Source organism: Muscardinus avellanarius (assembly GCF_963383645.1).
Source record: "Muscardinus avellanarius genome assembly, chromosome: 18".
Lineage (NCBI taxonomy): Eukaryota > Metazoa > Chordata > Mammalia > Rodentia > Gliridae > Muscardinus > Muscardinus avellanarius.
Genome location: NC_137804.1, coordinates 26377025 through 26398460, shown reverse-complemented (window position 1 = coordinate 26398460; position 21436 = coordinate 26377025). Strand labels below are relative to the sequence as shown.

The window sequence follows — 21436 nt, the reverse complement described above, 5'->3', positions numbered from 1 at the left end:
ATTTATGGTGCACTGCTTTATCAAATGATCAGACTGATAAATTACATCAGCTACCCAAAGAATATTTTTGAGAGCGCCGTCACTGCACAGCAGCGAAGCCAGCAACCGCTCTCTCTCAGCACCACTACTTGACATCCTCTGCCCCCCACCCAGACTCTGACCACCTTCCCAACCCTGCAGCTTGCTTTGCTCAACAGGTGATGAGATGCCTTCTGTCTAATGGTCCCCTGCAGCTCCACCAGTCTGGGTTGCTGTAAAAAAGCAGCCAATTATGCTCATTAAAATCAATATGAGGTAAAACCTGAACCATGCGTTCAAACTTTAAAGGAGTGCATTAGGATTTAAAGGCAAATGATGATAAATAGAAATGCATAATTTCCTGGCATCCAAAACGGGAGGGAGAATGTTATAAAAATCTTTTTGATGTGCTCTCAATTGAGATGCAAAAAGAACGTTTTTCTGCAAAGATTCCTAGCTTGGCATCCAACCTACATGGGGTGCTTGGAGAAAATGGAACTTAGTGAGAACCAAAATCCTCCGTGAATGAAAATTCCACATATTCTCAAAAAAAGAAATCATATTCAAAATTAAATACTCATTCAGAAAAAAAGGAATGAAGGAGAAGTTTTCATTTCTATTAGTTAAGTACTAGCAGGAGTGAGGAGGCAGGCCTTAGAACTACCACATAAACTGGGGGCATGGTGGTCACAGGAAAAAACTTAAATATGTTATCGATATTCAGAAATGCATTATACCCTTGGACGTAACTCCACAATCATTTTCACAGTTACAAAGCAAAACTTTGCTTGTGCGCCCCCCAAGATTTCAACAAACTCAACACAAAGTCTTTCCTGAACCCCAGGCCCTCATCTGCCCACTCACAGACCACAAGGGCTGTCTGTTCCTCCTCGAAGTCAGCACTGGGCTCATGCCTGCAGGTGGAGACGGCCTTTCCCTTCAGCCTCCATGGCCACCACCCAGGTTCAGGCTCTGATCCACCTGAACAACCACGGTAGCGTTCTAACTTCTCCCCACGCCTTTGATCTCTTCTATCCACCACTGCATTCTCTGGACATGCCATGCTCCAGGGCGAATGCCTTCAAAGACTCCCCAGAGTAAAAGCCGATCCCCTATGTCTGATGCCAAGAGCTCTCAAAACCAGTCCCAAGCCATCCATTAAGCGCCTGCTGTCCCAAAGCTACACAGCTTCTACTTTAGTGGTGTGATACAGCCATCTCCAATCTGACCTCACCCGCCTCTGTGCAATGCAACTCTTCCTGCCTTTGAGGACCTGCTTAGCCGTAAACAAGACATCAATCCTCCTGCCTTCAGCCACACAACTCTTAAGTGCCATTTGAGGTTCTCATCATGCTAAGAGGTCACAGCAAGAAGTGGTGACAAGTGCAGCTCTGCAGCCAGGCTGCCTGGGTTTCACCCATGACACCAGCACTTTCTTACCTTGTGCCTCAGTTTCCTTATCTGTGTAATGGGGATGCTGACAATATTGATTTAGTACAGTGCCCGGCACAGAAAAAGCTTTGGTAAGTGGGAGCTGTTTAATTGCCCACCTGAATCTCTGAACTATAGCACAAAATTGCCAGGGGTGCTTCCACAGCACCCTACACAAGGAAGTTTAACGGTGCCCAGTGATGTCCCACACATTCTGGAAAACAAATGAAAAGAGGCTTCTTAAAATTCTTAAAATTATCCTCAAAACTCCTGTTCCACTCCAGACAGCAATGGTAGAGAAAGCATAAAAAAACTTGGAGCTGGTAAAATCAGTACAAACTTTTCCAATACTGACAAAACTAACTACTAAGCAACTCTCTAGGTCTCTTTATTTTGAGTACTGGAGACCAAAACCAGAGGCTTTCTGCCTCTGAGATACACTCCCAGCCCTTTGGAAAATTTTTTTTGTCGTTTTACTTTGAAACAGGGTCTTGCCAAATTGCTGAGCCTGACCTCAAACCTGCAGTCCTCCTGCCTCAGCCTGCCAAGGACTGGAATTACAGACATCCACCCCCCTCTTGGTATTTTAAACCATGTTTTTCCCTCATGAAAATATTTACTGGGCACCTCAGACAATACTTTTGTGTGTGTGGTACTAGGGATTGAACCCAGGAGTGTTCTACCTCTGAGTCATACTCCCAGTCTCTCTTTTTTCTTTTAAAACAGGACCTAAGAGCTGGCCTCGAACCCGCAATCCTCTTGTCTCAACCCTCCCAAGTACTGGGATTATAGACATATACCATAGCACTCAGCTTAACGGCAATATTTGAGACCTAGGATCCTTGATGGACTGCACTAACCAGTTTAAAAAAAACTTACTATTTTAAAATAGGAAGCAATTCTTCAGTTTTGTAACATGTATAGGAAACAACCCTTATGGAATACCATGTATATCAAATGCTATGTTTCTGTGTTTGGGAATATCTACTGTTATAAGCTTTGTTGGCAAATAAAATGCCTTGAATCTGTGGCATCAAAATAAGAAATGCTCATGTCTATCTGCAAAATTGTGGCTCAGTCAACACAACTAGAGACAAATGTATTTGAAAGAGAAAGAGGCCATATTGTTTTTGGAGGGGTGCTGAAGTGGACTTTAGAAGTTTAGACACTTGGATTATATGGGAGAGGTTGAGTCATCAATAAAAGGCCTAAAAGCTTAATAACTCCTAGGTCCCAACCTTTGCTCGGTGGATCTCCCGCTGACCTGAGGACATCCTGGATAAAATAGAAAGAAGACCAAGAATTCATTTTACACACTTCTCCTCTCTGCACACCAAGGGCATAGAGGGAAGCCCAGGTCTCATATCCTTGGGGGTTGCTTGTCTTGGGTTGTTAACAACCATGATTCCCAGTGGTTTGAGTGGTTTTCTGTGCCTTCTTCTGAAGAAAGAGAAGCTGCCCAAAGGGCTTAGCATGGGAAAACAAGAGGCAGAAGAGTAAGGATATCTCCTTTCCCTTCAACCATTATACCACCTGATAAGTCCAAAGACCCTTGACTGTCTTCTAAGGACCAGTCAAGAAATTAGTAACCAGAGTTAGCATAAGAGGATGCTAGCATATAATCCTTCCGCTCCCTTTCAATCAGATCAGCAATATTCTGGGTACTTTAGATGACACAGTATTTTCTTTGTAGAAAACACTAAAGAACAAGGTTAAACTAGTACACATTAAGCACTGTCTTATCTAATCAGCCTGCACAGAAATGCATGCAGGGGACACCAGTGACTCCGAGTCTCACCCAACACGGGGCTCACGTTGCGTGTCAGTCACAACTCCTGGGCAATGATTCTTTGGTCCTCCAATGAAGTTGAGATCACCTTTAGGTTGTTGCCCTTTCCTGCCAGACAAAAGAGTGGCTTCACCCTCAGCCTTTTCCAGACCGCCGAAAGATAACCAGACACTAACGCATTCCAATCCACCTTATTTGCAATTCCTGCCAGCTCCCAGCCTCCTAAAACAATAGGCTGCACAAGACCCGAAGATGGGGTTTACATGAGGCACAAGACCTGAAAATGGGGTTTATGTGAGGCCCAACACCCCTTCCGGAGAATGAATCATAAAACCACAAGCACTCCATTCCCCAGCATTACACCACAGCCCCAACTGGTCCAACAGTGCATAAAGAGAAAGAAATCGAGAACATACTGAACTTAAAACCTCAAGTACATTTAAAACCCTGTTTTAGATTCATTTAAATTAACATAGGTTAGAAAACTTCTTGACTCAAGCTGAGCTATTCTTACTGGCTTAATAACAAAAGTGGTAAGACACATTTTTCTACTAAAAAAAAAAAAAAAAACAACAACACTTAAAAACCCCTGATAGTACATTCTAAAACTCAGTGGAGAATATGGAAATAGCTTGCAATAAATTTTTGCCTCATAGAATAACTAGTAAAAGAAATTACCCAGTTATTTGGCAATGGGAGATAACTAGGTCACACATTAAAAGCAGTTTTTATTTGTGAGCATTGCATTTTTCAGCAGTGGCTTACAAGAAACACCAATGCAACAAGAAAAAGTAAGCCAAATACATCTGGGGCTCTGCCTTCTCCATTCCTCTGCCTGGAAATGGCCTGCGTGTGTTGGCACAGCAGAGAGCAAGGAACCTCGCGGTCCACCCTGAAACCCAGCACGCCCCGCCTTCCTTTGGCTCACTGACCTTATTTTCATTATAACACACATCAACATACCACAAAATGGCTATTCTACTCAGCCCACTTTGGGAAAGATTCTTCTAGAAAAGGAATAATGAAATAGTCTAAGAGCTAAGACTCTGGAGTCAGCCTGGTTCAAATATCAGCTCCATCATTTGTTAATTACATGACACTGGGCAAGCTCTGTGTGTGTGTGTGTGTGTGTGTGTGTGTGTGTGTGTGTGTGTGTTTTACTGGGGATTGGACCCAGGGCATTCTATCTCTGAGATATACCCTGAGACCTAAGTTGTTGTTATTATTATTATTGTTGTTGTTATTATTATTATTATTATTATTATTATTATTATTACTATTATTTTGTGGTACTAGGGATGGAACCCAGGGGTATTTTACCTCTAAGCTATACCCCAGCCCTATTTTTTATTCTTTATTTTAAACAGGGTCTCACTGAGATGTAAAGGGCCTCACAAGGCTTACAAGGCTGTCTCAACCTCCCAAATGCTAGGATTACAGTTATTATTTATTTTTGAACAGGGTCTCACTAAGTTGCTAAGACTGGCCAAAACCTGAGACCCTCCTATCTCAGCCTCCCAAGTACTGAGATTACAAGTGTGCACCACCAGGCCCGGCTTCTTGATGTTACTTGTCTCTCAGTTTCCCCTGGTTAAATGGCCAAGGTATGGTACCCATCTCCTGGGACGTGGGCCTTTCTACCTGACTGGGACAGTGTTCTGAGAGCCCCCACAGCTGGTTCTTTTTTGCTCCTCAGGTCTCAATTAACAAAGTCACCCCCTCAAAATGCCTTCCTGGCCCACCCAATGTGAATTTGGCCTCACAAGGCTTCACTTTCTCCTTTTCATCGTTACGCTTCTCTATTTAGTTACTGTCATCTATTTCCTCCCAATAGAAAGCAAGTGCCATGAAGCCAAACTCTTAGTTATCTTTGCTATACCCCAACAGATTTTCAATGAGACTTCACCCAATGAATGAATAAATGGGTTAATGAGTAAATGAATAAGGTGGTTATGAGAATTCAGTGAATCCATGTAGAAGGGTCTTTATATTGCCTGACACATAAACAAGTATATTGATGCTTTTGAAAATTTTTGATGAAGCCAGGCATGGTGTCACATACCTATAATCCCGGTACTTGGGAGGCTGAGACAGGAGGATTGCAGGTTTGAGGCCAGCTCATAATAACTTACCAAGACCCGCCCTCTTTCCAAATAAAAACTAAAAATGACTGGAGATGTAGCTTAGAGATAGGACCCCAGTGGGTTCAAACCCCCAGTACTGCAACAAAAAAAATTATGAAATGGTGAGTGCCCTCATAATTATAATGCTTTTGATGTATAACTTAAATGCTTTAAAGTGCCGGTGTTGCTATATTAAGGGTAAACACTTTGTGACATTTATTCAGAGATGTGCTGATAAGTGAGCTCTTAGGAATGAAATGGGGGTAGGCCCTGAGAGTAGCATTTGCCAATTTCCATGATGTAAATATTCCAACCATGACCAATTTCTGACTATTAATGATTTAATAGCAGATTTACAAAATTTCTGAAAGTTGAATAGATGATTCTCACAAAGTACTACAATCCTTCTCTTGGGATTCAAGTCTCCAAGTGACTTATTGAGTTCAAGTGGAAAATGGTTTTCTTACGTAGAAATATATTATCCATATTCTCTTTTCTGGATGAAACAGGTTAGAAACATCCACTGACTTTAGTTTAATACTCAATGAAACTAGTTGGCTACACTGGGCTATGTTTTCCGAACTACCATCCATGCACTCTCAGATTTTTGTTTAGGCTCTAAACATAATCAGTAGGCACACCAGACCACTGTGAAAGCACCAACCAATTTTAGAAAACACAAGTCAAATTGTGCTTAGATTCATTTAAATGGAGGTAGCCACACAATACAATCAAAACCCCACCTCCTAAGTCTTACCAGTGAACAGAATCTAAGAGGAGTGACTCCATCCTGACCACAAGCCCCATGGAGTGATGGATGCTGCTGTAGATGGTCTCATAGCCTTACTCTACATGCAACATTATCCCTGGGCACCCAAATGCAAAGCAGAAGCTCTCTACAACTGTGATGGTTCTCTGCCAAAGCAAAATTTCAAAATCCACAGTCTACATGCAAAGAGTAAATGTCAGTAATTACTGTTCCTTTTCTGTAAACTAGATGGAAAGTCTCTGGAAAGGAAAGGATTCGTTTCTGCTCTACTGTATTAGTTACTTATTAGTGTGTCACCAATTACCCCCAAATTCATTGATGTAAAATGACACACATTTATGATCACACAATCTCCCTGAGTCATAAGCTCAGGGCCAGCTTCCGTGGGCCCTCGCTTCATGCGCTCTCACAAGCTCTAATCAGGGAATCAGGTCAGGACCATCATCCCATCTAAAGGCTTGACTGTGGAACATCACCTCCAGGCACACGAAGTGGCTGCTGGCAGCTCTCAGTGCTTAAGGCTATTAGATTACCTCCATCCTTCACTGGAAGCTGTACTCTGCCCCTTATCACATAAGCTTGCTTCATCAACGCATGCAAGATAAGAAGGCAAGGGGGTCTGTTAGCAAAATGGAAATGCGTCTTATAACATAATCATGGCAGTGACCATGACATCCCATTATCTTTGCCATATTCTATCGTTTAGATCAAGTCTCTAGGATCTGCCAACACTCAAGAGAAGGGGATTGTACAAAAATGTGAATCCAAGAGGTAGGGCTCGTGGGGGACCATCTTAGAAGTCTTTCTACCAGTCACTCTCTTGGAATGGGAATGGGAAGACCAGGCCCAACGACATCTTTTAAAGCATCTCAATATAAAATAGGCCATGTGGCTTTCTGAGCATGTGGCTAAGGTCTCATGAAAATACAACAAGGAAGAGAGAAGATTAAAAGACAAAGGCATTAGGACTGAAGACACAAACATTCGTTCAAATATTCTAAGCAGATACAATCTATATCACAGAAAACTCCTGAGAACATCTACATTTTGGCAAACCCCCACATGGAAGCCATGTTTTCTGAACAAAAGGAGTCCAGTCTGCACTGGAATTTTTACTTCTTGCTGTAGACTACTCTGAAAACATATTTAATGCCATTTTACTACTCGTGACTTGCTGTGTGATCCAATCTCCCCTCAGCAGCTCTGCTGCGTGATATTTTTAAGATCCATATCCACCACCGTGGCCAAGAACTGCCTCATAATTTCAAACCCTGGCTGCCGCCCACATGTCTCCTAAACTTTACCCAACTATATAGTCTCAGATGTCTGAGCACCCCAACATTCATTGGTGATGGTGGGTCCCAGAGGCTGCCTCACAAGGCCTTCAGATGATTTAATTCACTAAGGGCAAAACACACACTCAGGAAACCTGGAACAAGGAGTTCTACATGAATGTGAATGAAAAGATAATCTAAACCTGTATGTTGGAAATCTGTCTCTGTATTTTACCATTCTTTCAAAAAACACCCATAAGTTTAATTGCTGAAAACTTTTGTTATTGTCTTTGGGTGTGTTTGTTTGTTTGTTTGTTTGTTTGTTTGTTTGTTTGTTTGTTTTGTGGTACTGGGAATGGAACCCAGGGGCATTCTACCTCAGAACTACACCCCCAGCCCTATCCTATTTTTTATTCGTGTGTGTGTGTGTGTGTGTGTGTGTGTGTGTGTGTGTGTGTGTTACTAGGATTGAACCCGGGGCATTCAACCTTCAAGCTATACCTCTAGACCTATTTTTTTACTCTTTACTTTGAAACAAGGCTTCATTTAGTTGTGGAGAGCCTCACTAAGTAGCTGAGGCTGGCCTTGAGCCTGTGATCCTCCTGTCTCAGCTTTCCAAGTACTGGAATTATAAGTGTATGCCACTGTGCCCGGATTATTCTTTATTTTGAAACAGGGTCTCACTGGCAGCAAACCTGCAATCCTCCTGCCTTAGCCTCCCAAGTACTGGGATTACAGGCACGCACCACCGTGCTGGGCAAACTGCTATAAACTCTGACCTCAACTCAATTATAAAAACATTTAAGTTCACTGTGATCTAATCCATAGCCACCTGTGGAAAACAATTGCAAGCCACCTTAGAGTTGACACGTGCAACTCATGCTTAGATCCTGAATCCATGTTGAATAATAATGGAAGGTATGTGTGCTGAGCAGGACAAAACGAATTCAAAATTCTAGTTTCATGGTCACGAGGTTAGAGAGCCAAGAACACGGGGAATTTTGTCAAGGCTGCAGACATCTTCTTACGTGTGAAAATAACTTGCTAGCATATCTTAATTTGTGAGTTAAGGTGTTGGAGAGCCAACCTAGGTGTCCATCAATAGATAGATCTCAAAATTATGGGATAGACACAATGAAATTCTACTCAGCAATAAAGAATGAAATTATGTCATGTGCAGAAAAATGAATGGTGCTGAAGAACAATGGGAAGGAAGTGAGACGAGCCAGACCCAGAAAGTGCAGGGCATATGTTTTGTCTCATTTATGGTAGCTAGGGAGTAATCAGGATACAGGCGGGGCTTTAGGTAATGGAGTACAAGCCCCAGTGCAGTGATGGAGACGGCCTAGGGGAGGAGGAGAATAAACGAAGGACGCACTGCCACTGACGTTATTATATACATATGTGAAACTCCCAACGCCAACCTCAATGTCATGTTTGGAGAAGGGGAGGGGGAGGGAGCTGGGGAGAAGTTCACCAAGTGCCGTGTGCACGTATGGCCCTACCGTCTCCAACTACCTTATAATATGAAGTCACAATGCACCAGCGAAAGTATATTTTAAAAAAATAATAAGGTTGTGGGAAAATTGAGTGACCATCTTACCTCTCTCAGATGGATGTTCTCCTTCTCCTTCTGGTCTAAAATCACTTCCAGGTGGCTGACCTGAGACTCGGCCTCCGCCATGCGGCGCGTCCGCTCGTTGTCATCCTCCAGGTTCTTGGACGGCAAGCCTTTGCTCTGCAGCATCTCCAGGAGTTTCTTGATGGACTCGTCTCGGGCATTGAGGGTCTGCTTCTGCGTTTCGATTCTCAGCTCCATCTCCTCCAGCGTCTTCCTCAGGAGGAAGAGCTCCTTGGCCTGCCGGTCATGCTCCGCTTGGAGCCTGCGGAAGTTCTCCTCGGTCAGCTCGATGGTGAAGTGCTCGGCCCCACGGTTGCCACTCTCTTGCTGCAGGAGGTGGTTGAGGTCTCTCTGGGTCCGCAGCTCATCCTGAAGGGCCTGGATTGTCAACTGCAGGTGCTGCGATGAGAAAGAGTGGGAGAGGAGACAGAAGGGACAGAGTCAACGAAGATGCCAAGGGCCATCTGCCGCTGCCACACCATGACGATGGGATGTTAATTATGAGGTCCAGGGGGCCAGCCATGAAGTCGTCCATGGTGACTTCAGAAGCAGGGGACAGCACAAGGAGAGGGGGGATTAATTCAGTGATGCTTTCTGAATGTCTTAGGAGAAGAGAAATGCACACATACACAGAAACGGTATATTAGTGTCAATCACAAGGGAAGTTATACAGCTACAGAGTTTGAACTAAGGAAGTGAAAGGGTTAGAGGGAAACTTTCACAAACACGCCTTATTTATGCCCACAACACTCCAGACTCAGTATTCCTTGTTTCCTAAGGTGTTCTTTAGACTACCATCTATTATTTTCCATGATCAATACATGTCCATTTGAAAATGAAAATAATAGCATCCACTCCAGGTAGACACAAACAAGGACTTTCTTTACTTAATTTTACAAATAAAGCTGCGAACAGGTTTAGTAAACAGGATTACTGCCTCTGCAAGCAAAAGGGAACAAATGCAGACACGGACAGACACGGCCAAACACACACGGAGGTGAGGCTGGGAGCAACACGCACGAGCCACGAAGGGCGGACAAACCTTGGTTCTTCTGGCATCCAGTAACTGAACAGCGTGGGGAGTGGAAAAAATGAAGCAAAAAATCAACACAAAGGAAAGTCCAGTGCAAGCAAAGGATATTTAACAGAAAGAACTTAATCAACACAGAGTATCTTCACAGAAAAAAAAAAAAGGAAATCCACAATTTCTGATCAGAGCAAAGACCCATAAGCTACACAAAACCTATAGCGTTGATATTGATAAATGTGAAGAGGGGAGGAAAAACCAATTGTGAGGTTGAGTCTTTCTTTCTTTCTCCTAAATGTCACTGACTAGGGAACCCAAAGTATTGGGTATCTTACCAGAGTGAAAATTTATAGCACTCCAGAAATACCCACATGCTGCTTCTGGTCACCACCAGAATCAAAATCGGATGGAAGCCCCAGAGGAACTAAGTAGCTCTCAGGGACAAAAGAGAGAGACCCTTGCATGACGTCGGCTGGTGAATTCAGCAATGCCTGCCCCACAGAGCCAGCCTCCAGGCTGGCCACAGGAGGAAGCCACAAGCCCGGAGCATTTCTGTCCATGGAACACACCAGCAAGCTTCAAAAGCAGCAGCTGCTCTTCCATTCTGCACAGACACACAGTCCTGCGTGTGGACAAGACACGACGCCAAGCCCAGGCATCAGGGCAGACAGATGGCTGGGCTGGCAAACACTGGAAAAGTCAACACCTTGAAATCGTTCTGAGATCCCTTGGCCGATACCTAGTGGTGCTGAGATATTTCCGATTGTGGCCTGGATCCAGGAGCCAGCACGGAGTGATTGGCCACTGGGTTATGAGCATCCATTTCCCCTGCCCCAGGGATACCCACTGAGGAGCTCCCAGCGGGTAGGAGGAAGTATTCTCATTCTTATCTGTGCACCGCAGTCCTCCAGGAGCAATGAATGAGTGCTGCGTGACAGATACAGATCTACCAAGATTGGGGATTATTTTGTAGAACGGTGTTCCCATGCAAAGCATAAAACTGAAGTGGTATTTAGTATATTCAGAAAGTACAACCATAATATAGTACATTTTAAAATATTTTATCACCTCAGGGAAAAACCCTGTACCGATCACTCCCCACGCCTCCACCCCTATTCCAAGACTCTGGTGGCCACTAATTTACTTTTTGTCTCTATAAATTTACCTGTAGTAGATATTTCAAATTAGTAGAATCAAGCAGTATGTTATTTCTTTCACTTAACATGGTTCTGAGGATTATCCGTGTTGTATTGAGTATTTTACTGCTTTCTTTGAGTATTATTCCATAATAGTTTTATTTATCCATTTATCAGTTGATTCATACACAAATGGTAACATTCTTCATATTAAACAGTAGAAAAAATCCACACAGCAATCGATTGATGAATATGTCAATAAAAATGCAAACTATCCATTCAATGGAATATTATTCAGCCATAAAAAATGAAGTATTAATCCACGCTGCAAGGAAGAAACTTGAAAGGATTGTGCCACTATAGAGAAGTCAATCACAAGGTCACAATTGGTATTATTCCATTGATGGACTATTTAGAACAAGCAAATTCACAGACAGAAATAAATTAGTGACTACCAAGCAGAGTGCAGAGAAAGAAATGCGCAGTGACTACTAAGTAGTATGGGGGTTTCTTTTTGGTATGATGAAAATGTTCTCAAATTAGATGGAGGTGTTAGCTTTGTAAGTATACTAATATTGATGAACTTTACACTGGTGAATTGTGTGGTAAGTATATCTCAATAAAACTGTCACACGAAAAACATAAAGTAGAAACACAGTGTAATATAATCTTTTCCCACCAATGTCTCATCCTAAGCCAATAAAACAAAGCCCACAGCAGAACACACAGCCGTCAGCCGGGTGACATGGCTGCCGCTGAGCCTTTTGGAAGCATGCTTTAGCAAATGACTTTTGATTGAATGCTCATGATAGCATAGCTTTGTCCTTTGAAGATGCTTGGATCTCCAAGATGATCCAAGTTAATTCAAAAACAAACATAGAATCGGGATAATCTGAATAGAAATTGGTTTTTTCCTGAGTGTTACCAAGATAGGATTTACTTTTTCATTTGGTTTATAAACTGGCCAAAAGGGAATTCCTAAGAAAAATTGCCAAAATACTTTAAGCAGGAGCAGAGACTTTGGAAGGACAACTCTGTGACAGAGCTGTCCCTTTCAGATGGGCAAGTTGCCTGTGGCCCTTGTCCTTTGATTCCACATCTGCAAAGTGGAGATCCTTGTAATACTCATTTTGATCCTGTGAGAAATCACTAGATTATGCATCAAAAAACGGATTTGAGAGTGAAGGTAAGGAGGAGAAGTCAGAGAAGGAGGAAATTAGGAAGAGAAGGAGCACGGTTGATAGAAAGGAAGGATGATGGAAAGGAAATTTAAAAAGGGAAGGAGAGAGAGAATTGGTCCATTTATTTATTCAGTATACTTACCCAGTATCTCCTTCATACTCATGAAATGGGAGAGGAGGAGGAGGAGGAGGAGGAAGAGGAAGAAGAAGAAGAAGAAGAAGAAGAAGAAGAAGAAGAAGAAGAAGAAGAAGGAAGGAGGAGGAGGAGGAAGACGACGATGACGACAATGACAGAGGAGTAGGAGGAAGAGGAAGAAGAAGGAGGAGGAGGAGAAGAGGAGGAGGAGGAGGAGGAAGAGGAGGAGGAGGAGGAAGAGGAGGAGGAAGAGGAGGAGGAGGAGGAAGAGGAGGAGGAAGAGGAGGAGGAGGAGGAAGAGGAGGAGGAGGAAGGAGGAGGAGGAAGAGGAGGAGGAGGAAGAGGAGGAGGAAGAGGAGGAAGGAGGAGGAGGAGGAAGAGGAGGAGGAGGAAGAGGAGGAGGAGGAAGAGGAGGAAGAAGGAGGAGGAGGAGGAGGAGAAGGAGAAGGAGGAGGAGAGAAGAAGAAGGAGGAGGAGGAGAAGAGGAGGAGGAGGAGGAGGAAGAAGAAGAAGAAGAAGAAGAAGGAGGAGGAGGAGGAGGAGGAGGAGGAGGAGGAGGCGGCCGCGGAGGAGGCAGAAGAAGGCAGAGGAAGAGGAAGAAGAGGAAGAAGGAGGAGGAGGAGGAGACGAAGGCGGAGGAGGAGGAAGAGGAGGAGAAGAGGAAGAAGAAGGAGGAGAAGAGAAAAAGGAGGAGGACAAGAGGAGGAGGAAGAAGGAGAAGGAGGAGGAGGAAGAGAAGGAGAGATCATGATAATAATAATAGTCTATGCTTATAGTTACCGTGGACAAGTAAACCTATAGAAGTAGTTCTCTGTCATGAGTATTATGACAGAAGTCACAGCCAGGAGGCTGAAAATGCAGAGATGTAGATCAGGTGGGGCCATGTATTAAAACATTTCAAAACCAAGGGGCCACCGCTGAGCTATATCTTGAGGAGTAAATGAGAGTCCTCCCCTTGAAGAAAAATTTAGAGAAAAGACCATGTAAAGGTCTAGAGGCAAAGAGACACCAGACCTATTAAGGAAGAGGAACAGCAAAAACCCACATAGAACTTACCACCTGCCACACATGGTTCTAAACTCTTTAACCTTCACCACCACCCTGGGAGGCAGCCACTGTTACCATCTTCACTTAACAAATGAAAAAATGGAGGTACATTGCTGGGTGTGGTGGCACATGCTTGTAATCCTGGTACTTGGGAGGCTGAGACAGGAGGATCCAGGTTCGCAGCCAACCTCAGCTACTTAGTGAGGCTTTTGCAACTTACTGACACCCTGTTTCAAAGAAAATAATACAAAATAGGGCTGAGGGTATAGCTCAGAGGTAGAATGCCCCTGTGCTCCATCCCCAGTACTACAAAAATGAAAACAAAACAAAAAATGGAGGTACAAAGAAATCAAGTAACCTGCTCCAGGTCACCCAGGCAGGTAGGTGGCCTAGCCAGACACTCTTCTAGAGAGTTGGACCCCAGGGCCATGTTTACACCACTATACCACCCAGCCTCTGAAGTGGCACAAATACTTGAGTGTCTAGAAAAGGAGTGTGGTGTTTAAAGTATATAGGCAGGCACTTATAAAAGTTACAGTAATTCTCACAATTAAAAATGAGCTATCCTAAGCTGGACATGGTAATACACACCTGTGATCCCAGCGCTTGGGAGGCTGAGGCAGCAGGATCACAGGTTCATGCCCAGCCTCAGCAACTTAGCAAGGTCCCATGGAATTCAGTAAGACTGTTTCAAAATTAAAAAAAATAAAATAGGGCTGGGGTGTAGCTTGGAGTAGAATGCTCCTTGATTCAATCCTCAATGCCACACAAAAAAAGAAAGACTTAGCCAACCTAACCAGGCTGTTTCTCATGTAGAGGTGGTTGTGATGGACACTTCTAGCTGGTACATTTACTAAGCGACATTTATATTCCAGATAATTTCTTTTCTACTCACTACATGACTTAGGCATGAGCAAGTTACAATCTGAAAATCAGCTTAAAATGTAGTGCTCAAAAAATTTTCCAATCTGTGTTTACTTTAGTTTTAATCCTCTTTTAATTTCAGGATTCTCAAAATTAAGCAGGACTCTCCATTTTTTTCTACAAAAAAGAAGTTTGAGCAGAATGTGTACCTTGCAGAGCTGTGATCGCGTTTCTGCTTCATATCTGCGAGGATGGAGTGGGGATTGGAAGCAATTTCATTCATCCTCATTCTCCCTCCCTCCTTCTCACTGTTTTTTGTTTGTTTTTGTTTTTTGGGTTTTGGTTTATTGTTGTTGTTGTTGATGTTGTCGTTGTTGTTGTTGCTGCTGTTTTGGTGGTACTGTGGGTAGAACCCAGAGGCTTTCTACCTCCGGGCTATACTCCCAGACCTTTTTTTTTAATATTTTATTTGGAAACAGGGTCTTACTAAGTTGCTGAGAGCCTCACTAAGTAGCTGAGTCTGGCTTCAAACCCGTGTGATCCTCCTGTCTCAGCCTCCCAAGCGTGGGGATTACAAGCATGCGCCACCATGCCCAGCTTCACCGTTTTACTTTTAAAAGATTCATCTCAATTGAGTTTCAAAAAACCATTTGCCAGATTTATTTAACACCGATTATTTCCACTTTAAAATACAACAACAGTACCTTTGGTAATAAACAGTCTGCAGAAAACAACTTCCTCAGCTTCCTTATTTGTAAGAAGGGTAAGAGCAATAATTCTTAGTTACTAACCTTAATAAAGTTAAATCATTAATGAAGAATAAATGGATTAATACATATAACACTCTAGAAAGTACCCAGTGCAGGGTCAATACTTATGAGGAAGTCAGGGAAATCTCCAAGGAAAAGAGGTAGAGAGTGGGAAAGATGTATGACTACAATGCACTAATAAAAAACTTTTAAAAAAAGAAGAGATGGGAGGGAAAAGACAGAGTGTGCTCACCTGCACAGGAGAACACATTATGCTTTCTCCCTCTTATAAGGAGCAAATTACACTGCAAGTACTGAGGGTGAAATGGGCTCCTGAAGCAAAGCCAGCGAGCTTAGATTCTCCCATGAAGCCATGAAGCCAGGATTTGCAGAGGGGACTAAAGTGGTCTTAGGAGGCCAGCATCCCTGGTTCCTAGAGGAAGCCAATGCAAACGCTTTGGGAGAGTGCAGGAAGGCAGAGAACAAAAGCCCTTCCAAATCAAGAAACCTCTGCTTGATTAAATACAAACTTACAAGAAAAACTCACCAGGGATGCTAGGGAAAGGTCCATGAATGAAAGGCACATGCAGGATATACAATGTTTCTGAAACGTTTCAGTAAACAAATATTTTAAAAGAGATGTAACATAGAACTAAAGGATCAGCATGCCAGAGGACGCCTCCAGAATGAACATGCAGATTTGGAAAGGAAAATATACAGTAATGAAAAATATACTGTGAAAAATGAAAACCTAAGAGATGGGTTAAGAGAAAAGAGAAATAATGAGCAAAGACAAAACACAGATAAGCCACAGGGCAAAGTGTTTGTTCTTTGAAATGTCTAATAAAATAAACCTCTTGGAAATCACAACACACAAGAGATTTCTGAAGGTGATATGCAAATACTTTTAACTTTGTGCCAGTAAATTTGGAAAAATCAAATAAATGGATGAACTACTAGAAAAGTCTCTTACACAATCTGACTCTAAAAGAAAGAGGAAGCCTGAAGGGTTCTGTAGCCATTAAATAAATAGTCACTGGCTTAAAATTCTCCCCACAAAGAAAGCCCAATGTTGTGCATGGGGAGGGGGAGGGGGAGTTTGGGGAAGGCTCACAGAGCGCCCTGTGCGTGTATGTCCCCATCACTGAACTTCATCATGATATGTGATTACAAGGCACCAATAAATTTTTAAAAATAAAGAAAAGAAAGCCCAAGCCGGGTGTGGTAGTGCACGCCTGTAATTTCTGCGCTTGGGAGGCAGACAGGAGGATCGTGCAGGTTTGAAGTCAGCCTCGCTGGCTTAAGAGACCCTGTTTCCAAATAAAGAATATAAAAAATGGGTCTGGAAGTGTAGCCCGGAGGTAAAAGAGTTTCCAGGAACCCCAGTACCGAAGGAGAAGGAGAAGGAGAAGGAGAAGAAGGAGAAAGAGAAGGAGAAGGAGAAGGAGAAGGGGAAGGGGAGGAGGAGGAGGAGAAGGAGGAGGAGAGGAAGAGGAGGAGGAGGAAGAGGGAGAAGAAGAAGAAGAAGAAGAGGAAGAAGAAGAAGAAGAAGGAGGAGGAGGAGGAGGAGGAGGAGGAGGAGGAGGAGGAGGAGGAGGAGGAGGAGGACGACGACGACGGCGGCGGCGGCGGCGAAGGCCCAAGAAGTCCAATTTACACAATTTTATGAGAAATGTAACTGATAGGCCAAATTTCACACTTAGTGAGTATTATTAGCTAAGGGCTTTAAGAAATACATAAGAAGCTAGGTGAGGTGGCACACACCTGTACTCCCAGTTAATTTGGAAGCTAAGACAGGAGAGTTGCAGGTTTGAAGCCAGCCTCAGCAATTTGGTGAGGCCCTCATCAATTTAGTGAGATTCTGCTTCTAAATAAATAAAATCAGGCTATGGGTGTAGCTCAGAGGTAGAACATACCCTGGGTTCAATCCCCAGTACCACACACCAAAAACAGTCAAAAAAAGTATATAAAGAAAGATAATACATCATGACCCAGATGAGTTTCTTTTAAAAATTATAGGGTAATTCATCATTCAAGAACTCTTCATGTGTGCCAGGTGTGGTGGTGCACGCTTGTAATCCCAGCATTTGGGAGCTGAAGAACAGAGGGTCGCAGTTCACAGACAGCCTCAGTTACTTAGTGAGGCCCTTTGCAACTCAGTGAGACCCTGTTTCAAAATATACAAAGACTGAAAAATGGGGCTGGGGTGTAGCTCAGAGGTAGAATGCCCATGGGTTCCATCCCCAATACTGCCAAAACAAACTTTTCGTGTAAGTCATCACATTAATAAAGAAGAAAGATTATATGATCAGGTCAAGATATAAAATCATTCATAATCCAAAGCCGGGCGTGGTGGCGCACACTTGTAATCCCAGCATTTGGGAGGCTGTGACAGGAGGGTTGTGGTTCGCGGACAGCCTCAGCTACTTAAGTGAGCCCCTTTGCAACTCAGCGAGACCCTGTTTCAAAATAAAGACTAAAAAATAGGGCTGGGGGTGTAGCTCGGAGGTAGAATGCCCCTGGGTTCCATCCCCAGAACCACGAAAAAATAAAAAACCCAAAGCTGGATGTAGTGGTACACGCTTGTAATCCTAGTACTTGGGAGGCTGAGACAGCAGGACTGTGGTTCCCCGGCTGCCAACCTCAGCTCCTTAGTAAGGCCTTCTGCAACTTAGTGAGACCTTGTTTCAAAAAAATAAAAAATGAAAACTAGGGCTGAGAGTGTAGCTCAGAGGTGGAATGCCCCTGGGTTTCATCCCCAGTACTGGAAAAAAAAAAATCCAGCCTGGCATGGTAGTGCATGCCTGCAATCCCAGTACTTGGGAGGCTGAGACAGGAGGATCACAGGTTCAAGGACAAACACAGAAATGTTATCTTTAAGTTATCAAAAGCTTGGTATCAGACAAATGAAACTGTTATGTGAGACTATCATTTTTAATTTTGGATAAATTGCTATAATACTAGATGTCAACCACTAAGCCAAGCATGGGAAGGAGGGATGGGGAGGGAATGGGGTGGGGATCAGGTGGGGGCTGACTGGGCGATGTGTGCATGTATGTCTACAAAAGTTTTTTTGTATCCCACTATTATGTATGAATACAGTGCACCAATAATAATTTAAAAAAAGAAAAAAAAGAAAGTAGCAAGACTCTCCTATACCTATACCTACACCTAGCAAGACCCTGTTTAAAAATAAAAATAAAATAGGCTTAGGGGTGCAGCTCAGAGGTAGAATGTCCCTAGACTCAATCCCCAGTACCAACAAAAATTTTTAAAAACTAGAAATAAAAAGGAGTTTCCTTAACTTCCAGAGTGTAGCCACCACAAATGGCCAATAAATGTTTTTCTTAATGAAAATTACCAGTCATTCTCTTTCAAATGAGGCATAGAAACCATACCCACTATCCCCATCACTGCTCAGCAATGTTCTTCTGCAGGTCTGAGTCAGACGAGTAAGACCAGAGAGTAAGTAGCAAGAATAATAACTGAGAAGCAGAAAAAGTCTAATTTCAATTGCATAGTATAGTTATCCACATACAAAACCCAAAGAATCTATCAATTATTAAAAGTGAGAATCCCATTTTCTTCTTAACAGGGCACCAAAAAAATACATAGCTACAAAAAGAAGACAGATAAATTTGACAATGTTAACATACAGAATTTCTGTTCAACAAAAGATATCACAGAGTGAGAAACCAAGCCATAAAGAAGAGATGCTATGTGCAATTCATCCGAGTGACAAAAAAGATGATTATACAGAATACACATAGAATCCCTAAAAATCAGCAGGGAAGAGGTCAGCAATAGAAAAATGCACAAAAAAGAAATAAGAAGGCATTTCATAGAAGATGAAATATGACTAACCAATAGGCATATGAAAAGAGGCTCATCCTGACTGGCAATCAGAAAAATACAGACGAGAACCACACTGAGAAAGCATATTACAGCCCACGCTCTTGACACATACACACAGTTTAATAATTATTATAACAGCAACAATAAGAATAGCCATTAGGAATGATTACAAGGACACGGACCGAGGAGAACTCATACAGCGGCTATAAGGGTAAGCTAGGGCAATCACTTCAGAAAAATAATTTGGTAAGAACCATCTTTGCATATACTCACCCAGAAATTTTACCCTCAGGTACACACCTAAAGCAGGCATTATCAAACTATGGTCCATGGGCCAAATCTGGCCTGTTGCCCGTTTTTACAAATAGAATTGTACTGGAACATGGCCATAACCACTCATTTACACAGTGTCTATTGTTACTTTTGCATTATGCTACAGAATAAAGTCGCAGAACTGCAAAGTAAAAAAGTACTACCTGGCACTTTGCAGAAAAAGTTTGCTGGCCCCTTTCCCTAAAGGTAAGCCTTGCACATCAACACAACAGGCATCGACAAGGATATTAAATGCAGCCCTATTTCTTTTTTTTTTTTTTTTTTTTTTTTTTTTTTTTTTTTTTGGTGGTACTGGGGGTGAAACCCAGAGACTTTCTACCTTTGGGCTATGCTCCCAGATCCATTTTATATTTTATTTGGAGACAGGGTCTCACTACATTGCTGAGAGCCTCACTAAGTAGCTGAGACTGGCTTTGATCCTCCTATCTCAGCCTCCCAAGCGCGGGGATTACAAGCGTGCGCCACCACGCCCAGCTTAAATGCAGCCCTATTTCTATAGCAAAAACTAGACAATCCACCAAAAGGAAAACAGATAGTGGTAAATGTGTGGAATGAAATAATAGTGTTGTGCAAAAAAAAAAAAAAAATGACAGCTACATGCAACAGAAATGAACCTTAGGATGGCATTGGATAAAGTAAAACCGGAGAATATATGCAATATCTTCCACTCAGAGAAGACTCAAGGGAATGATGGTTGTAAGTTTAAAAAAAAAAAAGAAAAAGAAAACAGGAACTCAGAGAAGCACATTAACAGGACTGGTCCCCAGTTTCCAATACTAGCGATGTTAGGGACAGAATGCAAACGTCAGTAACCTGGTGTGCTTCTTCAACCAATCAGGCCACCGGGACAGGAAGCATCCTTGTGGCTCTTGCCAGGCTGCTTTTTGATCCTGTTTCCTAAAGTAGATTTCTTTTTTTTTTTCCTTCAGAATTGGGGATTGAACCCAGGGGTATTCTACCTCTGAACTACACCCCCAGCCCACTTTTCTATTCTTTGTTTTGAAACAAGGTCTCACTAAGTTACGGAGAAGCTCACTAAGTAGTTGAGGTTGGTTGCAAAGCTGCGATCCTCCTGTCTCAGCCTCCCAAGTACTGGGATTGCAAGTGTGTGCCACCATGCCCAGCTTCAATTAGAATTCTTAAACTGACATTCTGCAAGATGTTAGTATGTGTTTTGTTGGGGAAGGAAGGTTCCATTATCATACAAGCGTCTATTCATATTATATACACTGAACTTCTCTTTTGTATGTATGGTACTGGGGATGGAACTCAGGGGCATTCTCTCTGTGTGTACACTCCCAGACCTATTTTATATTTTATTTGGAAACAGGGTCTTACTAAAGTTGCTGAGAGCCTTGCTAAGTAGCCGAGGCTGGCTTCGAACTTGTGTCATCATCCTGTCTCAGCCTCCCCAGTACTGGGATTACAAACATGCGCCACCACACCCTGCTCACACTGACCTTCTTAAGGACAGATCCTAATTTTCATTGTACCAAAAACATAGTGCATAATAGGCACTCAATAAATAGTGAATAAAATATAGAAAAAACCTATGAGGGGGCCAGAGGAGAACTGTCTCGCCGGATGGCTGCGTCAGGGAACAGTGTGAGGAACGGGTTTCGGGGGCTGCTTGCTTAGCTGGAGTTGGGGTCTGGGACTGACCTGCGATTACTCTGCCCTGTTCTCTTCCCTGCAACTCAGATGCCTCACGTTCGCCCACTCATTTGTCTGACAACCCTCCTCTAAAGCTGCCAACACTACGTCCACTTCACAAGAGGATAAATCGGGGTGGCTTAAGGGATTTGACTGCAATCACATCATTAGCAGATACAGGCCAGGGCCTAAAATTGAGGTTTCCTCCAGCCAATTCGAAAGCCTCCCCACTCTAAAAATATTACAGAACTTCCTATTGTACAATTCCTATAACCCATACTCACTTCATTTTTAAGGGGGAAAAAAATACAAGAAACTAAGCCATACTTGAGTTTATATGGAAAAAGGGGGGAAAATACGCTTGGCCTTAGCCAACAATGAGAAGACCAACTTCCAATAGCTACCGGAGTGAGAATCTAATCCAGATTTC

The 21436-nt window shown here is 42.9% G+C and overlaps 1 protein-coding gene across 3 annotated transcripts in view; it reads right to left on the bottom strand.

The window, feature by feature from the left end:
- The window catches only part of ERC2 (ELKS/RAB6-interacting/CAST family member 2), a gene marked incomplete at both ends in the record, with an annotated part of 759201 nt that overhangs the window by 602458 nt on the left and 135307 nt on the right, over nt 1-21436 (bottom strand). For 2 of the 3 annotated variants that reach the window (XM_080715236.1, XM_080715237.1), the window contains one exon: nt 9008-9424. In XM_080715236.1, the coding sequence (XP_080571362.1) occupies nt 9008-9424 (417 nt within the window). Of the gene's footprint in view, nt 1-9007; nt 9425-10067; nt 10092-21436 lie in introns of all 3 variants that reach the window. The other variant, XM_080715235.1, reaches the window with a different exon arrangement.